Source organism: Puntigrus tetrazona, unplaced genomic scaffold, assembly GCF_018831695.1.
Source record: "Puntigrus tetrazona isolate hp1 unplaced genomic scaffold, ASM1883169v1 S000000655, whole genome shotgun sequence".
In the NCBI taxonomy this organism is placed as follows: Eukaryota; Metazoa; Chordata; class Actinopteri; order Cypriniformes; family Cyprinidae; genus Puntigrus; species Puntigrus tetrazona.
Genome location: NW_025048276.1, coordinates 41,423 through 61,740, shown reverse-complemented (window position 1 = coordinate 61,740; position 20,318 = coordinate 41,423). Strand labels below are relative to the sequence as shown.

Genomic DNA, 20,318 nt, shown 5'->3' with positions numbered 1-20,318 from the left:
AGACAGTCCCCCTGAAGGAGCCAAGGTTTTAATCCCTCAAGGGCATAACGGTGATAAAGCAGAATTTCAATCCCAGCAACTCTCTGATTCCAGGGTCACCCTTGCTTAAGAAGTAACATTTGAGCATGCGGCCCTGATCATTAACCATTAGCCCACCTTTACCTCATTTTTCTCGTACATAATCTTTTACAACCACACATTAGGTGTAACAGGTATTCGAAGAGGTTTACTTCATGTCTTTCCGATAGACTTCATGCCAAGAAAGTAAATCAAGGGGTTACATTAAAAGCTTCTGTGCAAACAAACACAAAGACATCAAGTAAATTCAGCACTTTGTGAAGCTAAATGAGGCAGAAAGAAGACATAAAAGAGACAAAACTTCTCAGTAGTCACTTGTTTTTATGGCTTCAGTGACAGGAAAGGATACTGACAAAGGCTATCAACAAATGAAAGCACAAAGAGCCGTTTCCTGTCCAATAAAGATACAACAGGCACTCCAAAATTGTGTTAATGTAATGAGAACTCAAGTACAGCTCTAAAGAGATGAACAAAAACATATGCAACTTCTGCCCTTTTGTGGGACAAGACACAGATCATTTTACTATGGCGCAATATATAGTTTTTCTTTTTGCATATGGAGCGCTAGCTTAATGCACTTTAGAATATGTAGGACAGAACAATGGTTCAGATAAGTAGTGTGTCATCTGGATTTATGATAGTTAAGTCTGATAGCATCAGAGTGAACACACCGAGATGTAACAACGGTTTGCATATCTATGCAAATGGAAGACAGTCGCAGAGCTGTACAAATGGACCGGCTCACCAGGGGTTCATCATACTGCTGACAATGATAAAGAGAATGATTGTACAGAAAGAAATATGGGGGGGAAAACAAGCCCACTGATGTGTTTAACTTCCTTCTTTAAAAAAAAAAAAAAAAAAAAAGTTAGATTTTATCACCGGCGGCTACAGGGGCATAATGCACCCTTGATCTGGGTGATGGCAGATTTTGTTGTGAAGACACATGACGAGAGATGTTCATCTGAGATAATACTGCTTCAACCACTAGATAGAAATCAAGTCAAGAAGATAACCAAATGTACAATATTGGGCTAGGATTTCCAAAATCTTAGCAGGAATTGATTTTATATTTTTGAGATGTGTTGGCTAATGCTAGTTCCAGTATTATAGACTTTAAAAGAGCAACATTGTGGTCTCTAGTACGTCAGTGTATGATAACAGAGATAAGGGAGATGCATGAATGCTGGTTTGGTTTCTACTTCTTTTACTTTATGTAGATATATTGACCCTGTCCTGGTAATATTTATATATTTGAGTTGATTCCATCGATTGCTACCCAAAAAAAAAAAAAATTCTAACCTATCATTAAAGTAAAACAAACTTCTGATTCTGAAATAAATGCTTTCTCTAGCTCATGTTGGCCATGATTATGGACTCACAATTATTGCAACATCCCAGCATAACAGCTATGAGTTTTCTAATACAATATTTGAAGAACACCTGATAAGAGATCAGAGATCATTCCTTCACACAGTATCTCTCTAGATCTCTCAATTTTACTATTAATGTTGGCGAGTCTTCTCTTCAGTTCACCACACTCATTAACTATAAGGTTTAGTACAGAGAACTGGGACGGCCATGACAAAAGCTCAATTTTGTGTTCAGTGACCCATTTTTGCGTTGATTTTGATGTTTGTTTTGGATTACTGTGCTGATTGAAGATTCAACCACAACCTATTATCATGATAACTGTGTCAAATGAACACACACGAGAACGAAGGGTAATGGTCTGTAATAAATCTACATCAGGTAAGCCGAAGGCTGCAAACACATGTATACATCCATAGGACCCGACAAACGAAAACTTAAACCAGCAGGAACTTAAATACACATGCATATTAGGAGAATTAAAAAGACACAGGTGTAATCAAAGAGAGACAGAAAAGAAATAAATAAATACAAAAAAACCTTAAACTTTAAAGATCCAGCAATATATTTAATCGTAGACACGGGGTACTTTTTATACCTGTTTGTACTAAACCCATCTGCTGTGTTTGCTGCCAAAGAGCTCTATTTTTTGGTAGTTTCATCTGACCATAGAAGCCAGTGCCATTTGAAGTTTGTTTTTGGATTTTAGAAAGAGTTTTTCTTAAAACCCCAGTGATGTAGGGGCTGCTTGATATTTTTAGGCTTTCTGACCCCAAAACTCAACAAATCTCTGCAATTCACCAGCTGTGATTCTTTTTGGGTTCTTGGCCATTCAAAGCTACATAATTTAGCTTCAACGAAAGGTTAGAATTTTTGTACATTTTTTGAACGACAGTTAAAAATATCAACAATGCAGACTCATTTTCACAGCCACCTTCGTTCATATTTACCAAGGTTGCCATTATTAATGTACGGCACTAAGCAATGTGCAGACTAAATGTCTGAATTTTTGTTCTTACCACTTGTGAAATATTTACACTTAAAATAAAAATCTGTTATAGTTATATAAACTGATATTGAATGCAATTTGTGAAACTTAAGACAGTACTATTTGAAAGTATTTTTATGGTCTTGTAATTCATTGATATTATATTATGTACTTTTTAATGTACTATTAAGTACTTTTTTAATATAATTTGAAGTACACTAAAAGTGCATATGGGTAGTTGGCCATGTGCAATAAATAAATAAATAACATGAGAAAAAATGTATCTTCATTCTTACAAATAGTCACAAATAGCATGAAATAGATTTATCTTTACTGAGGTTATTATTTATTCTTTTTTATTTGTATTTATTTATTTATTTGCTCTCACACCATTGGGCAGACTAATACACCAATACAATTAAACGCACATCTTTTTCACAATGAAACAAGGTCTTTACTCTACAAACACAATATTTTTACACAAATTAGGCTTTGTTTTATTTATTTTTTTCCCCTTCAAAATACATTATTTATCACTACACTAGATTAATTTATATTAACACCTATAATAAGTCTGGGTAAAACACTGTCTGGGTAAAATTCAGGGAACTCAGTGTATGGGTGAATGGATGTATCAATCTCGGTATCTGTGGCAGTGGATCACAATTCCTAAAAGAGATGCTGAGTGAACAGACAGGATGAGAATTAGCTTTGTAATACAGGATGTGTTTTTTAAGGACTACTCTCTTTCAGTCTTGCATGATGACACATCAGCTAGAGATGGATTATTTTCTATAACCAATCTGACTCCCTTTCATTCGTCTCTTAGTACTACATCAAATTGTAACTTTCAACTGCACGCACATTTACATGCATTGAGTGAGAACCATCAGTTCATGAAAATGGCATAGTAATTAATAGCCCTGTTTCACATCCCAGCATGGCAGCATTGCTAAAGAAAAAAATACTAATAGTCTTTTAATCAAACGCTCTGTGTATATTGCAAGTATAGAAAAAAAAAGCGGAGAAACAAAAGTCGAAGGGGTGTTAATACACCAATCTGCTCTGATGCAGCTAGGCTTTGTGATGAAAGAACAAAGATGTGATGGATATGTCGGACTAGCGTCGGTGTGTGAGTACTAAAATGATTTAATTATTGTTCGGCAGACATTTGACAGCCAGCCGTAACAGTGAGTCATACGACTAGCGGGCAAACATTCATATCAGCGAGCTGAAAGCTAAGCTAAGATAAAAGACACTCAATCTGTCACTGCACATGGGGAAAAAAAAAGCTTAATGACCATTATGAAGGTTCGCAGGCTCTGCGGCGCAAATGCTAACCCTTGTAAACACTGAATGGAGGATGTGCTGAAACATGAGTCACCGAGACTCAGGCTTTGAAATATTGCTTCCAGCAAGATCCTTCAGCGTTCAGTCACACATTTCATGCACACCACATGATCGATTCAATGTTTGCTTTTGTAATCATTAATAAAAATGTGATATCTTGTTGCAAACTGAGTCCTGGGAACATTGTATTATAAGGCTCCAGTCCAGGTTAAATGGGTTACATTTCTGGAAGCAGTCTGGAGAGGCTTTTTAACTTTCATTTAACTTTTAATTAAAATGTAAATGTAGGAGAATAATGCTTTTTAATTATTTATGCACTATTGCTCTGTTATTACTGGCCACTTACTATTATTAAATGAAGGTGACCGAATATAATATTTCTTGTGTTCAGTTTACTATCTTTAAGAAAAAAAAATAAAATAAAATCTCTCTCTCTCTCTCTCTCTCTCTCTCTCTCTCTCTCTCTCTCTCTCTCTCTATATATATATATATATATATATATATATATATATATATATATATATATATATATATATATATATATATAGAGAGAGAGAGAGAGAGAGAGAGAGAAATTTTTATTTATATATTTATATATATATATATATATATAGGTCTTTGTGGTCAGGGTCACATTTATGTATGTATGTATGTATTTATTTCACTGAATATTTGGTCTCACTCTGAAATATCTCACATGATGGGAATAATCTGCATTCCACAATAAATCTAAAAATACTTTATATATTATTAGGTCGTGTGTGTGTTCATAAACACAATTAATATGTACTTTATTTATTCTTTATATATTAAGGAAAGCTCAGCTCCAGTTGTATCAACAGGAAATATTTGAACTCCTTTTATGCTCTCTTTCAAACAATAAGAATGATTACCAACAGAATGAGAATTTAATGACTCCTTCAGAAGCACATTGCCTATGAAGGTCACAGCAAGGCAGTTGGAAACTCGGTTTCAGACTCCATTTCCTCCATCTTTGTTGTGTAACAAGAAGTAGGCCACACAGCATGCTAAGTTCATGCATTTTTTAAAATGGCTCACATTTCTCAACATAAAATGTGAAAATGCAAAACAAGCAACAAGAGGCTTGCTGTGATCTATATCACAACAGATAGATTTTTTTAAAGGGTTAGTAGATAGTTAGCCAATGATGTAACAGTTTATATTGTGCATCCAAGCAGGTAATTCAGGCACCAGCCACTGAAATTAATTATTAAAAATATTTCTTTGAGTCACTCTGGCCTTGGTTAAATTTGAAAGTTTGTCATTCAACAAACACAGAAGACATTCAAATTAAGGTGAATGGGGTGATAGGCTAAACATATTGAATGGGAAGGGTACACAGTGTGGAGATCCGAGTGATTATGAGGTCTCTGTGTATGTTCATTATATCTCGACATCACAGCCATTGCGCACACTAGACAGATACAACTAAGCCGATTTGAAATGTGTTCTCTCAAAACAAGAAGGCAGTGAGTACTCTGACTCATAGAGGACGCACTGTGCTTTTCTCAATAGCATTAAGCACAATATTCAAAAAGAGCAGAGACTTTCTTCACCCTGATTCTGAGAATCTGCCTAATGGAACCAGACAAAAGAAGCAAATTAAGACTCTCTGTGATTACGTTACACGTTTCTGATGTCCCAAATTGCTTAAAGATTTTGATAATATAGCACTGCAAAATGTTATATGTTTGGTGGTTAGAGTTTGATGTTATAAAAGTAAAAATCTGATATTGGACTAGACTGATAATGGTAATACAGACCAGGCTTACAAGTCATTGATCTGTTTGTCTTCCTGATAATCTCATCGTGATTACTTTTTCGCATATCTGCATTTGCCTATCCTTTCCATCACAGATCAGTTCTCTCCTTCCTTCCTCTGACCTTTTACTTTTATCCATACCTTTTTTTAACATCAACTTCCCCTTCCTTGTTTTGAGTCTTATTGGATCGTTCCTGTTACAGTGATTCCTTTTCTTAACCAGTCAACAGAACTAAAAACTCTCAAACTAATCTGTCCCGGACAATTCATTCAAGCCTATTTAATCAGTCTGATATAGATCTGATTAGGCAAACTGCAAGTCACTACTTTATGTTGTATCAAAAGTACAAAAATTTGGGGAAAACCATGCTCTTCTTATCCTGCCAGTCACAGTAGAAGGGTTTATTGCCTGCACATTTATTTCTCTTCAATTCTGTTATGTATTAAATATCATATAATTCAGTAGCCCAAGGGGAATTTATATCTTAAGTTTCATGCCTGAGCCCTTGATCATGCACAGAAAGTCAATCTGTTTACCCTCATCTAACTGAATTATATGAAACGATTATATGAAAATGTGAACTTCACTTTCAGTGTTCCTATCAAAGCATCAGTCATCAGCCCTGAACATGAGATTTTCACAAAGGCCTCCAGGAATGAATTGAGAAAGTTAGGTTAGCGCATCTCATGTTAGTTTGGGGAGTCAAAGCCAATGTGTTTTGATCTACAGGGAAAGAGTAAACGTAATGCCCTTGAATTACACCCGACTCTCCCTTAGGACAACAGACGAAATGGGGGGCATCTATTTAGGAGCTCAATGAACTGTTCAGACCCACACATGATTGGCTGAGGTAAGGCCTTGGCATCATTTGTCTTTGTCAGATTATTCCACATGCCTGAGGGGCTAAAGCATGCAATGAAATAACTGGTTCATTTTCTTTGACTATTTTTTGGGGACGTTTTGGGGCTGCTGCGTTAGAGGAGGAGACAAATCAAAGAGGACAAGCCAGTGAGGAAGACAAAGTGAGCTGATACACCAAAGCTCTTATTGCTAAAAGAAGGTATGTGTTCCTGTAAGACAAAGTAAAAGCCAGAGCACATATGTTAGAATCGCCACCCCTTGCTCACAGTGTATCTGCTTGGCTACTGATCTCTATGTTTGCAACGGAGTAGTTCTTAAAGCCATAAACAGACTCTATGCCAATGTTTTCTAACGCTGTTCCCGGAGGGATCCCAGGGCTACATATTTTCCAACTTTTGTTAATCAAACACATCCAAAAAAAACCACTCATCAGCTCACTAGTAGAGACTACATGACCTGAAATTAATGGGTCAGATAAGTGAGACATTCAAAACGTGTACCGTTGGGCTGCCTCCAAAAACAGGCCTGGGACACGCTGCTTTGTGCAAGTACATAAATTCAGACACAGATGCTTGGCCGATATATGCAAGTTTGAGATTACATTGTACATTCTTGTTGCAATTCCTGTTGCAATTTCAAACTTTAGTTGTCCAATTATCCAGATTATTTAAACTATTAAGCTGACATTATAGCTTTAATTAACTTTGCATCAAACTTTAGTTCAGCGGTCAGAGTAATTTACCTTAAAAAAGAATATATATATAATAATAAATATATATATATATATATATATATATATATATATATATATATATATATATATATATATATATATATATAATTCAGACTAGTGTTGAATTAACTGATCAATTTAAACAATCAACAATCAATTTTTTTCACTAGTGGATACTGTCTCTAAAGAAACCATAGCGTCAAGATATTCACAATTTCTTTTGTAATTACTTTAATCTCACAAATTTCCCACAAAATTTCACAATAGAACTTTGTTTCTAGTAGTTTCTAGTAATCCCGAAGACCTTGATTAGTTGGTGAAGTGTGGTTAATTAGGATTGGAACGAAACTCTGCAGGATAGTGGCCCTCCAGGCACAGAACTCCACATCAAAAGACATCCAAAATGTCTAAAGCAAACAACATTAGTGACTATGCAACTTGTGAGTCTTCAAACAACTTTTACTTCTGAATAAAATTTTGCTTCATGAGGTTAGCTAGGAAGCTAAAACCTTTTTTTATTGTCAAATCTCTAAAGCTTAACATGGCTTGGCAGATATTGAATGTTTCATGGCTACTTTTTGTATGTGAAGTTCCTCTAATTGTATTATTATTATTTTTTTAATTACCCTCTCTTTTCAAGAATGTTTTTATAACTTCTTTGCAGACATCTTTTTTTCTTTGCCATAGCTATTGTAGCCCTGGCCATCTGAAAACTGTCTTTAAATAGTGTTTTTTCTTTTCTTTTCTTTTCTTTTCTTTTCTTTTCTTTTCTTTTCTTTTCTTTTCTTTTCTTTTCTTTTCTTTTGTGAAGACATGGCTGACACAAACATTATCAAACCCTGAGGCTAAACTATCACAGGATATAGAAAGTCTCACATGGCAGTCCCATGTTTGCGACCAGGTCAAGAAAGGCCACGCAGAAGGTATCACAAAGGCCAGTGTCTTTATATCAAAGGAGGCCTGAGAGAGACAGGAGGCAAGTCCGGCTGCATTACATCTTAGAGGCATAAAGCCCCTTTGATTCCATGGTGGCCTCATTCCTTGATGCTACCCCTAGTGCTTGGCGAAGCAGGACAGTCACATTGCAGCTGAAACTGCTGCCTTTCAAAGATGATTGAGAAAGAGACTCCAGAGATTAAAGCAAACAGGCTTGGAGACTTCAGAGATGGCTGGGAGAGCAGATTTATGACACTGTATGGAGGAAGTGTGGGGTTACTGTTTCTCTGAAGCTACTGATGGGAAGAATATTTTGTCTACTCCTCAAACGAATAAGGTTACCTGTTAACCTTATTTGCTTGAAAAGAGTAAACAGAATATTCTTTAAATACAAACTAAAGAAAATCAGATAGAAAACCATACAGTGAAATTATGTTATAGTTTATTATGTTAAATTTAGGTGTGCTTATAACAGAACATGTGCTTATAAAATAAAGTGTTACTTTAGTTATTTTAGACACATTCCCTAACTTTTCCTTTTCATTTCAAGTTATTTCACAAGATAAAACAAGTCCGTAAAGCGTCGAATGTGGTAACTTTAATCATTTTATGATGTACTATCTTTCTATCAAAGGAAATATATGTAAGTGCCACCTTCACAGCCTGACCTTTCTCTTGGAAAACATTAAACATGAGTCCTCTGGAAATCTCTAATGCATGTTAGCACAGCAACAATCTGCTCTGTCAATGGCAGACTTTCTAAATGTCTTTATGAAGAACCTGGGGCAAAAGAGGTTAATAAATGCAGACTCTTACAAATAATTTGTACTTTTTGAGATACGAAAAAAGAGAGAATTTCAGATGTGAATGCCTACAGGGCGGAAACAGTGGGAGAGGATGAGTGGTGCTGGAGATGGGACAAGAACAAAAGAATAAAGTGAGAGGAATGAAAGACCTGGATATCTTCATTGACTGCAAATCTGAACTGATAATTTTAAATTGTATATATATATATATATATATATATATATATATATATATATATATATATATATATATATATATATATATATACTGTATATATATTAATAGACAGCTATATTTCTGTATACTAACAAAATTGAATTTACACTGACACAGAATTGATAATAGTGAAGGACACATGGCTGATATGTTAATCTGAGCCATTTCAACTTAACCGCAGCATTATATAATGATCTCATATGAGCTTCATTCTTTGTACTCCCATTGGTAGTTGCCACATTTCATCGCTTCTCATTTGCATGAAGTTAACCTCTACTCAACTCTTTTGCATTAAAAACTCGCTGATGGGCCTCTTATTGCCAACTCTCATTGAAAATGAATGATTTCCACGCACTTTGTCACTGCAAATTGTTGTCACTGTGAACGACCCTGCGAGTCATGACTTGAATTACCAATTTAGCGACAATCCATGGCCTGTAGTTTGCTTGTAAATTTGCACATCATTTTTTTTTCTCCCCTCCCCCAGATTTTACTATTTATGCTCGATACCTAAAGCAAAGCTCAGTCCAAGATCATCTGCTACAACTGATTTATACAAACAGTTGGGCCAGGCCAGTGGGCTAAACATTTATTACTGTGACATTTTAATGGCTGGTAAATGAAAGGAAAATATTACAAATACTTTCCTGGCTTTTTAAATTTGATTTGTGCGCAACAATTGATCTTACATTGGTCTTTGAGGCAAAACAGCAGCCTGCCTGAAAATAAAATCATGTTTGCAAGACACCAGGCTGCTGCAGTGATGCTTGGCAGCAAGAACATTGTGCAATTGTGTAGTAATGTTCTGCAGCCAAAGTGTATGTTCCACTTTGTTGAGTTTTGATGGCTGTGAAGTTTTCACTTCTCATTGGATGGACAGAAAAAAGGGGAAAAGGTGAGAAAAGATGCTTCTGACAGAATCAGAAGAGGTTAACTGTGTGTTTGTGTGAACACATGTTTATGCCAGAACGCTTCCAGCATTATAAGATGACGCTACCATCCAGCTAACAACCAGCTAACAGCAAGACAAGTTTTCATATTTGATTTCATATTTTCACAGTTTTTGTGAAATTTAAGGTTACAATCAGTGCATGGTGATTGTACATCAGTGTCATGCATCTATCATTTCCTTGAAATGTTGTTCCTGGGTCAACAAAATATGTTTAATTTATTCAATAATTTGCCGCTATCTCATTTTTTTTTAGCAACTCTCCAAAACCACATTTTTAGTCATACTTGTTACTTGGCAAGTGTTCATTTTGGATTCAGGGCATAATGCTTGTGCGTGCAGAAAAAAAGTTGTTGAAGAGAATGGAAGACATAGTAATCACACTGATTCTAATTAATCATTCAGTCAATCACACGACAAAACGGCTGCAGCTCTTAAGCCATTAGAGAGACGATGGGCCAGGATTAATTAATTCTTTATATATATATATATATATATATATATATATATATATATATATATATATATATATATATATATATATATATATATATATATACTATATATATATATATATATATATACATACATGTGAGAGGAAAGGTAATCATTTCTAAAGTGCACTAAAATGGATAGTTTATCCAAAAATGAAGCTTTGCTGTTAATTTACTCAGTAACACTTTAGAATAGGTAACAAATGTTACTTTAGAACACCTTAATTAATAAGAGTTTTCCCTCAGTTAACTGCTTCTTAGTATTTAATAAGATAGTTGTTAAGTTCATCTTCTTGGACAGATTAAGACTAAAATATGGTTGTGAGGATAAGGCATTAATAAGTGCTTTATAAGTACTAATAAACAGCTAATGTTATAGTACTTTGGACGCTAATAAACAACTATGTAATAGTGAAAATATGTCCTTAAAAATAAACTGTTACCATTTACTTATCCTCAGGTCACCCAACATTTAGGTGACTTATAATCTTCGTTAGTAAAGATAATTTTAGGTAAAACCATTGTCCTTTGTCATTCTCACACTGCAGGTTTGTGATTGCTGGTTTTCAGTCTGGGCGCAAACGTCCTCCATTAAATAATGACCTTTTTACGGGCACATTCTCTCACATGATGATGCTGTGTGTTTACAGCAGAGAGTGAGGATTCGTGTGCAGAAACTCACCAGCCTTACCAACATCTAAAGCTCACAAAATAATAGTTTTAGCGACTGAGAACGGAGAATCAAAAACTGAGAGAGAAGGAGGAAGCAGAAGCAGCAGCATCCAGCATCCAGGATGAGAACAGGTAAGTGCAATTTTGACAAACAATAAAACACACACATGCTCACTCTGTTGTAAACCAACAGCAGCAGCTCAAGTGTGTTCTCCATCATCTCTCTCAGTTCTTGGTCGGAGTATTCTGGTTTGAACAAATTGTCTATAAAATTTCTCTTTTACATTAGTCATTATAAAATTATTAGACATTGGTACGGCTGGCGAGAAGGTCTGCGTCATGAGTCTTTACTCTCCTTTGTAAACATGTAGCATAAATTTAAACGTCTCATTTCGAGAACCGTTTTCTGTGAATTAAAGTAGTAAAGTTGTAAATAAAGTACAGTTTTTGCACAGACCAGTTGCTGCTCTTCATAAGACCTCAGTGTATCATCAGGAGCCACAGGTATTCATTTGGTCCTGATGGATTTTTATTGTATTTATTTTTGACTCTCAAAAGCAGGCTGCCAGATATGCGGTGTATTAATTAGCCAAAACAATAGTTTGATTTATAATCTTCTTTTTGTTTTACTGAATACAAAATTAAACTTGGAGAGGTGAGGAGTAAATTAAGAGCAATTGTAATACGGTATTTTATAACGCCAAATATACTGACATTTTAATTTCTGGCAGACTAAAATACATTTTTAAGTTGCATTATATATTATATGTATGTATATTATCTGCTTTGGTATGTGAATTGAACACATCAAAGTAATTGTATTTATTTAAAGCATGGCAAAAGATAAAGAAAACTTTAAAGTAAAGCTCTTAATTCGCTATCGCTATTAAGTGCACTTTTTGAAAGTCTACTTAAGGTTGAACTTACATTCAATACAATTAAGTGCACTTGATTTTCAGAAAGGGAAAATCTAATTCAGTCTGCTCTGGCATCTTGATCATCATCACTAAAGATTGCCATCATCATTATCTTCAGGACATCGCTAAACGTACTGATTTGATGGATGTATATTTTCTTAATCAAATCAATGAATCAATATGATTCTCTTTAAACATGTCTCGACAAGCTGTCCCCAGAGAAAGACTCCAGATTTCTCCTTTGAGCCCATGAGCACACATCCCTCAGCACACCGCAGTCTGACTAGAGAAGCACTAAGCGTCATCCCCACTGGACTTTTCCTGGGATTCACATTCTCGCCTCTCGCCCGCTCACGGCACAGCTCATTTCACTCACTCAGTCTCGCGGGCCTGAATGATTGATGGTTGGGGGAAAGACTTGGCACACCTCCACGGTCCATCCCAGGCTGTAAAGCAGCGAGCATCACCATGTTAGACCCTGACAGCTGCACAGCTTAATGGGGGAGGATATAGACTGGGGAACATGAGGCTGCTGGACCAAGCCCCTATGGGTCCCAGTTGCTATAATAAATGAACGAATGGATGCTGCCTGCTTTCTTGAATGGCTGATGACAAAATAAGCACGCGTTGAGGGAAATTGAGTTGTTTGTGCACATGTGCTCCCAGTATATTCGGAAATCAATATTCATGTTGTCATCTTTTAGAATTTCACTTGCGTGATTAAAAGAGGGACCACATGTTGGCGAGGCAGTAATAATTGATCAACTGAGATGTTTTGCAGCCGATTAATGATTAATTCACTAAGATGAAATAAACTACGGTAATAACACAGATGTTTTAGGCATATAGAACTAGATGGACATACAAACAAACACACAAACAAAAACAGCATCAACGTAACGTTGTTCAAAAGTCATCCCCTTTTCAGACTCTGCAAAACGTAAATTATTTTACCAAAATAAAAGGGATCACACAAAATGGATATTATTGATTATTTAGTACTGACCTGAATATTTCACATATAATATGTTTACATATAGTCCACAAGACACAATAATAGTTGTATAAAAATAGAATTTACATTCCTTGACTCTTAATACTGTTTGTTGTTAACTGAATGATCCGCAGCTGTTTTTTTTTTTTTTTTGCGATAGTCGTTCATGAGTCCTTTGTTTGTCCTGAACAGAAAAACTGAACTGTCTTATACAGAAAAATCCTTCAGGTTCCACAAATACTCTTTTTTCCAGCATTTTGTGTATCTGAACTGAGGGACTCATATGTAGCTCATAATAGAGAAGAAGATTCAAACACTCACTGATGCTCCAGAAGAAAAAAAAAAAAAACATGCATTAAAGGGTAAATATATTCTATTTTTAAATAATATAATAATTAACATTTCATTAACGTTTCAGTAAATGTTGTGGTGTATCTGTCAAGTAAAAAAAGAGAAAAAAAGAGTTAAAAAAAAAGAAAATGATACATTACCAGTAATCTTTCTAACCTTTAAACTAAATTTGCTATTAACTGGCTTACTTCTCAGTGCATTCAAACAAGTTAATTAGGGAAGCATCTTATATAAGTGACCCTTAAACGAATCGACGCAGGGACACTTTCTCTGAAGTCGTCTGACTCACAGTGGGAGATGGTGGGGAACTGAACACCTTCACTTTGCACTCAGTAAGGCACCGCAGTGGCTGTTCACTACGTTCTTTCGCAAAAAAAAAAAAGGAGAGGATAACTCAAGGAATATAAATGGACCTCATCAAACCTCTGCAGAACTCGGTTCAGCCTGCTAGACACATTTTTATGATAGTGGTGTAATCAAAATCAGGTTTGCTGGAGGGAGCAAAAGCAGATGACTCAGACAGCAACAAACAGGGAGTGAGTTAACGTTTTATGATTGGATGATCTACACCTCCGCATTGTCTCGAGTCTGAGGTGATGGCAGAGCTCATTGTAGCTCTGCTGGGATAAAGTGACAGCGCTTCAGAACGCAAATAGTCTGTTGCCGAATGCTTGCACCATGAGAGGTGTACATGCAACATAGCCAAAAATATCTGTTTCCAAATCTTGTAATTACTATTACTTTTACAAGCTCGTACTATGGGAACTACTCGGGTGTTTTGTTTTATTTCCGTTTTTTTAGGTTTTAATACAAAATATATTTGAAAGCAAATAAATCAGTCAATACGTATAATTGCAATACATTACCAAACGCTAACAACCGCTCAAAACACTTTAGCGACAAAATTGAATTTGCGACCACCAAAAGCGTATAAATACATAAAAACGTATTTTGGTCTTATATTGTCTTACATTACTTCCAGATCATTTGGCTGATATGCCAAAAACAAAGTAAAAGGGTCAGGTTTAGAGCTCTTTTGATTACAGCAATTACTTCATTTCATTAAAGGGAAATTTCAAGCCTTATCAAGCACATCTCTCTTGCACACGCACACACACACACACACACACACACAATCCTTAGCTTTGCAAATCAGTACGTCAAGTGAGCGCATTTAGGGGTGGCAGGTAATTCGAGCTCTAGTGGCAGGTGCTTCAGGAAGGCAAGCCACGCTGTAAAGCATGTCAATCTGCTAATATCTATTATGGCAAGCGGGGGTGGATTAGAGCTAGAGAGAACAGGGCATTTAGCAGCAAGAACAGAGGAACACGGCGTGCCTCAGGACGAGAACAGCCTGTCTAACGGAGTGACCCCCGGAGGGATTTGTTTGGGCAGACGCAAAAAACTGGGCTACTGAACTACACAACCCTGAAACAATTAGAGATCTGTCTGCCTCTGAATTTGCATGACAAGCAGCGTTCTGTTCCCTGCGGTCAGACATGGGCAATTTCCCTGCCAGTTATTGAATCAGGAAGCACGGAGAAGAAAAAAAAAGAGAAAATTAAAAAAAGGAGCAAGAGGGGGAAAAAAAAATCAAGTTGCTGCTGTTGATCTAAAAAAGCACGAATGCTCTGTAGTAAATGTAGTTCAAATGAGGAAGTGGCACGAAGCAGTTGATGTCTTTACATACCATACACATTCAGTATGCTCATATACAAAGGTTTGCGTTGAGGCAAATGAATTGCGGCAAATTCACATTATTTTGTTTCTACTATTGATTGAAAAGAGTAAAAAACAATAAAACAAATGCAATAATTACTTGGTCAAGGACTACTTATATACTATGCTTATATACTATAAATTTAAAAGAACTGTCTTCTATATATATATATATATATATAATTTATATTCCTGTGATTTCAAAGATGAATTATGAATTTGCAGGATCTTTTCTTCTGTCTTTAGAGTCCATCATCCTTTAGAAATCGTTCTAATATGCTGTAAGCATTAAGAACATTTTCTTGAAATTAGCTTATTAGAATGGTTTCTTAAGGATTATTCATGTGAAGTTGAATCCAAAAGCAATAGCTTTTGTAGAAAATAATAGAAATGTAATAGTAATAGAAAATGTAGCTGTGCCGCTGCATAAATAAACTACATTTAAAATGCATTTTAATAATATTCCACAACATTACGGGCTTTCTCCTTTTTTAATCAAATGAATGCAGCTTTGGTGAGCATGTGAAAAAAAAAATTGTACAAGGCAGCAGAAAGCACTAAAGTAAAAACTGCAGAAAGGTTTTAGCTAAAAAAAAACAAACATATGCAACAAAAATATAGCCTGAATCAAAAATTGATTTTGGCATACAAATCGAAACCTTCACAGTCACATTCAAATCACAAAAACTTTGGTTTCCACTAGAATGAAAATAACAAAGCAAATCATTTACTTTGAGAAACTGAAAAGTGCAAATTATGAAAACTCACGTATGGTGCAGTTGGTGGTGAAGCGGGGGTCATAGGTCGCTGTCTCCATGTCACCGGGCTGGCTGTAGCTAGAAGAAATCCTGAAGGGTTTGCTCCGAGCTCCCAAGCTGAGGTGCACCACCGCCCAGCTGAAAAGGAGAGAGAGAACCAGCAGGATGAGCACCAGAACTAAGCACCAGGGCCGATGCAGCGCCCGCAGTGGGCTGTAGGAGGTCAGGGTTGCCCCTGGGAGACCGTCCCCAGTTTGGGTCAGCTCAGCAGTCTCTGGAGATCTGACGGAGGGAGACGTCTGGCCATCTGACACCAAACCAGCCCCCTCTGCCACTTTAGGGTCATCCTCTGGAGCCGTATCGCACATGCCCTACACTTCCAGAAATCCACTCCGCTTACGGAAGCTCCGAAAACGTACGCGTATATGTGTTATGTGTGCGGAAAGGATGCTGTCTCCAGCGGATGGTACCTGTGGAAGAATGCACAGATGTGCGGTTGCTCTGTGGGTTTGAGCGCTTTTAACCAAACTACCTCTCATAAGGAAGTCAATGACCTAGCTAATTTTATTAAGCAAATTACTTAAATTTCAATTTGCTAGTGGCTAGTGACCAACGACTTCAGTCTCCTCCCCTCTCTCTCCTCCCTCTCCTGTGCCTTTCTTTCTCTCAGACCTGTAACCTGCCTGTTGTGTTGTTGTTTCATATCTCACTGCGGGATTTGCATCGACGTCTGATTTAAGCTTCAACAACAGAAGTCAAGATCCATGACTAAGTGGGTGGTGATCCTCTAAACAAACACACAGACAGCTAGCAATCATAGGGAAATGAAGACAGGCAGCTCTCTGACACAAATAAAGCACCGGATACACTTGAGTAAAGATTATTGTTCCATGCGTTTCAGTTTGCAACGATTCTGTGTTTGTAGGACAGATTTCAGATCATTAAAGTCGATGTGAATTGCTGATGGAAACCTATTTTCCTATCACATTGTGATATTTTAACGTGAAACAGGATATTTAACAAGAAAAATAAGTGAGTTTCAGTGACCATGAGTTTGAATATTCGCCCAATAGTATAGATTTAATTTAGAGTGAGAAGAAAAATTACGTAAACCCATCTGATCTTTATTAAAATCACTGATTCGGATGCATGTAGAAATATGTTGCTGATTGAAGTAAATATTTATTTGTCACAGTACACTACTGATGCACATTTTTAATAACACAACCTAATTTTATTTAATTAATTATTTATTTACAGGAATAATGGTCAAATTCAAAACATATATATATAAAAAATAAATAAATGAAAAATAAATTAAAAAAAAAAATATATATATATATATATATATATATATATATATATATATATATATATATATTTGATTTTATTGCAGAATATATATATATATATATATATATATACAGTATATATATATATATATATATATATATATATATATATATATATATATATATATATATATATATATTCTGCAATAAAATCAAATATATATATATATATATTTTTAATTTATTTATTTATTTATTTTTTTATTTATTTATATATTTATAATATATATATATATATTCTGCAATAAAATCAAACCTACTACGCCCATGTGTAAATGTGAAAAACTGTGAGCAGAATTGAACCTGTCATCAAAAGCTCTGGTTTTCATCATCGCTAATGTTGTTTTGTAGATCGAGAATAATGCATATTAATGTGCACAAATGTGTAATATCTTATCATTAGGTTCGCATTTGGAAAATGATTTCAGTGCTTTCAGCAGTCAACCTTAACTTACTTACGAAAACTGAAAAACACACGCTTGCATAAACACAGCTGACTTACTCTAATATAAAGTTTGTTCTGTTAGATATGTGCTTTTTATCTAATAAACTAATCTTGAACTGCAAGGAATAATGAGTTGCACACGTCATTTGCATAATTTCAAATTCAGCACTATTTTAGGCTAAATTGCCTTCTTCTGCATGGGCAGAGGGCATACAGTCATATCTACATATTAATTCCATTGGACACTGCTGTCATTAGATGTATGGTAATAAAGGCATACATGCTCATGGCATTTTGAATATGATTTTGGTGCCTTCATTGCCGTTTTAAAGCGACCCTTCACTGATATACTACAGTAGTCTCCTGGTGCACTATTATAGTCAATGCTGCATAGAAAATAACATTTTCTAGCTGAGTAAATTCTGAAACAGTGTAGAGTTAAACACACTTAATGCATGTTAGAATCAAACATGATGTAACTTTATTTTAGACGCAAGTTTACAGTCAAATAGTGATACTATCAACCTAGGCTCACTGCAAATACATTTCTTCAAAACTGAAAAAAAAACACAACCAAAAAACCCAACGTATAAAAAAATACAAATAGCTGTTTCTAGTTGAAATGAACACTAGAGGCAAGAAAACTCAGACAACTTTCATTCCTTTTTACACAAAACCGTGATTTACAGGTACATTTTTGAAAGGCCCATTTTACACAATTCAGAATGTTATGACTTCAAAACTATTTTTTAATTCTGTATGTTTACTCGGTATCTCACGTGATACTGTGTTGCACTTAGAAAACCCTGAAAACTACAGTTCAGCAAAACAGCATAAGGGAATTAAAATTGATGCATGTTGCAGTCATTTTTTTTTTTTTGTTTTTTTTTGTTCTGTGTTCAAGCTGCCAAAGCACGTTTGAAATGTATAATGCTAAATTAAGCAATAATGAGCTGTAAGAAAATTAATTAAACTTGTAAAGATAAACAGTGTGCACTGTGGTATCGATATTTCATATCAACATTAAGCATATCGTAATTATGTAAACACATCCAGAAAGAGAAAAATTCGAAAATGCTGCCAAACACAGAAATTAAACTTCCTTTTGACGAGAAGCTGAAGTTTATGCAGTGTTCAGCTGTATTATTTTAAAGATGTTTTTCTTTACCCAGCCATTTTCATGTAACGCCACACCAGCAGAGGGAGCCTTCCCCAGAGTTCTGACTGTCAGCTCTTCCTCTGCTTTCTCCACGCCCACTTCCCTTTTGGCGGCCATTTTAACCAGGCCCAAACAACAGCCTGGTGCGAAGTATTGCCAGCTCATCACTGCATACCAAGCGTTTCTTTATCTGTCTGTTTCTATCGTGTTTTTGACCTATTGCCTGTTTTTTCCTGACTATCGTTTTTTGGATTACCCCTTGCCTTGACGACTCGGATTGGACTGATTATTGTGTTTGAACCTTTGCCTGATTATTTGACGTTGAGTTTGGATTACGTTTGGATTTGTTTGCTGTCTCCATTAAAACTCCGCATATGGAATCTACTCCGGCTTCCGCCTCTGTATCGTTACAGAATACTTCGCCTTCACCGAATCCAGCGGAGGTTTCACAACTACAGGCCGCGTTCACTTACCAGAGTGAACTTATGAAGAATTATCAGGAACAGCTGGCTCAAGTGCAAGCAGCAAACACTCATCTGCTTCATTATATCCGTTCGCTTCCACCCACGCAACTTTCTACGGTAAGACTGGCACTGCCAGAAAAATTTGATGGTTCTGCTGAGCAATGCAAAGGGTTTATTCGCCAAACTCGCACCTACCTGGAAAGTATGACTAATCATTCCGAAGCAGATAAGTGTTCACTGATCATGTCACTATTGTCCGGCAGAGCAATTGATTGGGCTGCGGCCGTTTGGGAGACAGACGTGAATCTGCGTACTTCTGCTGAATATTTTATGAACCAAATTCGTGAAGTGTTTGAATATCCTGCAGGGGGCCAGGATGTATCAACGCGGATTCTGCATTTAACTCAGGAAATCGCACAGCAGCAGACTATGCCATTGAGTTTCGCACCTTAGCAGCACAAAGTGGGTGGAATGATGTCTCACTCAAAGCCGTTTTTAAACAAAGTCTCAATCCGGAATTGCAAACTGAGATGGCCTGCAGAGGAGAGGATTTGTCTTTCACGGAGTATGTCAATACCGCCATTAAGTTGGATAACTTGCAACGGAGTGCACCAAGACGGAGAACCACACGCCTTTCATTACCCCATTTTGCACCTGTGTCCAGCCGTACACCTGAACAGTCTGGCTCTGAACCTATGCAAATTGGAGCTACCAGCCTATCTGAGACTGAGAGAAATCGGCGCCGAGAACTGAATCTCTGTTTCTACTGTGGAGAACAAGGCCATCGCAATCACCAGTGTCCACACAAGGCCCGGAAGAAGGCAGCTGATTCAACCCGGGTGAGTTGTAATGGTTTCTCCTTACAAATATTCAAGGCTGTTACTGTACCAGTCCAGATAACTACTGACAATGGTCCTATT

At 36.2% G+C, this 20,318-nt stretch overlaps 1 protein-coding gene across 1 annotated transcript in view; it reads right to left on the bottom strand.

Moving 5' to 3' along the window:
• The window catches only part of LOC122334856 (ALK tyrosine kinase receptor-like), a 32,371-nt gene extending 15,904 nt beyond the window's left edge, over positions 1-16,467 (bottom strand). Inside the window, exon 1 of the mRNA XM_043232740.1 lies at positions 15,989-16,467. Coding sequence (XP_043088675.1) covers positions 15,989-16,346 — 358 coding nt within the window. The 5' untranslated portion in view covers positions 16,347-16,467. The remainder of the gene's footprint in view (positions 1-15,988) is intronic.
• Positions 16,468-20,318: the final 3,851 nt, after the last annotated feature.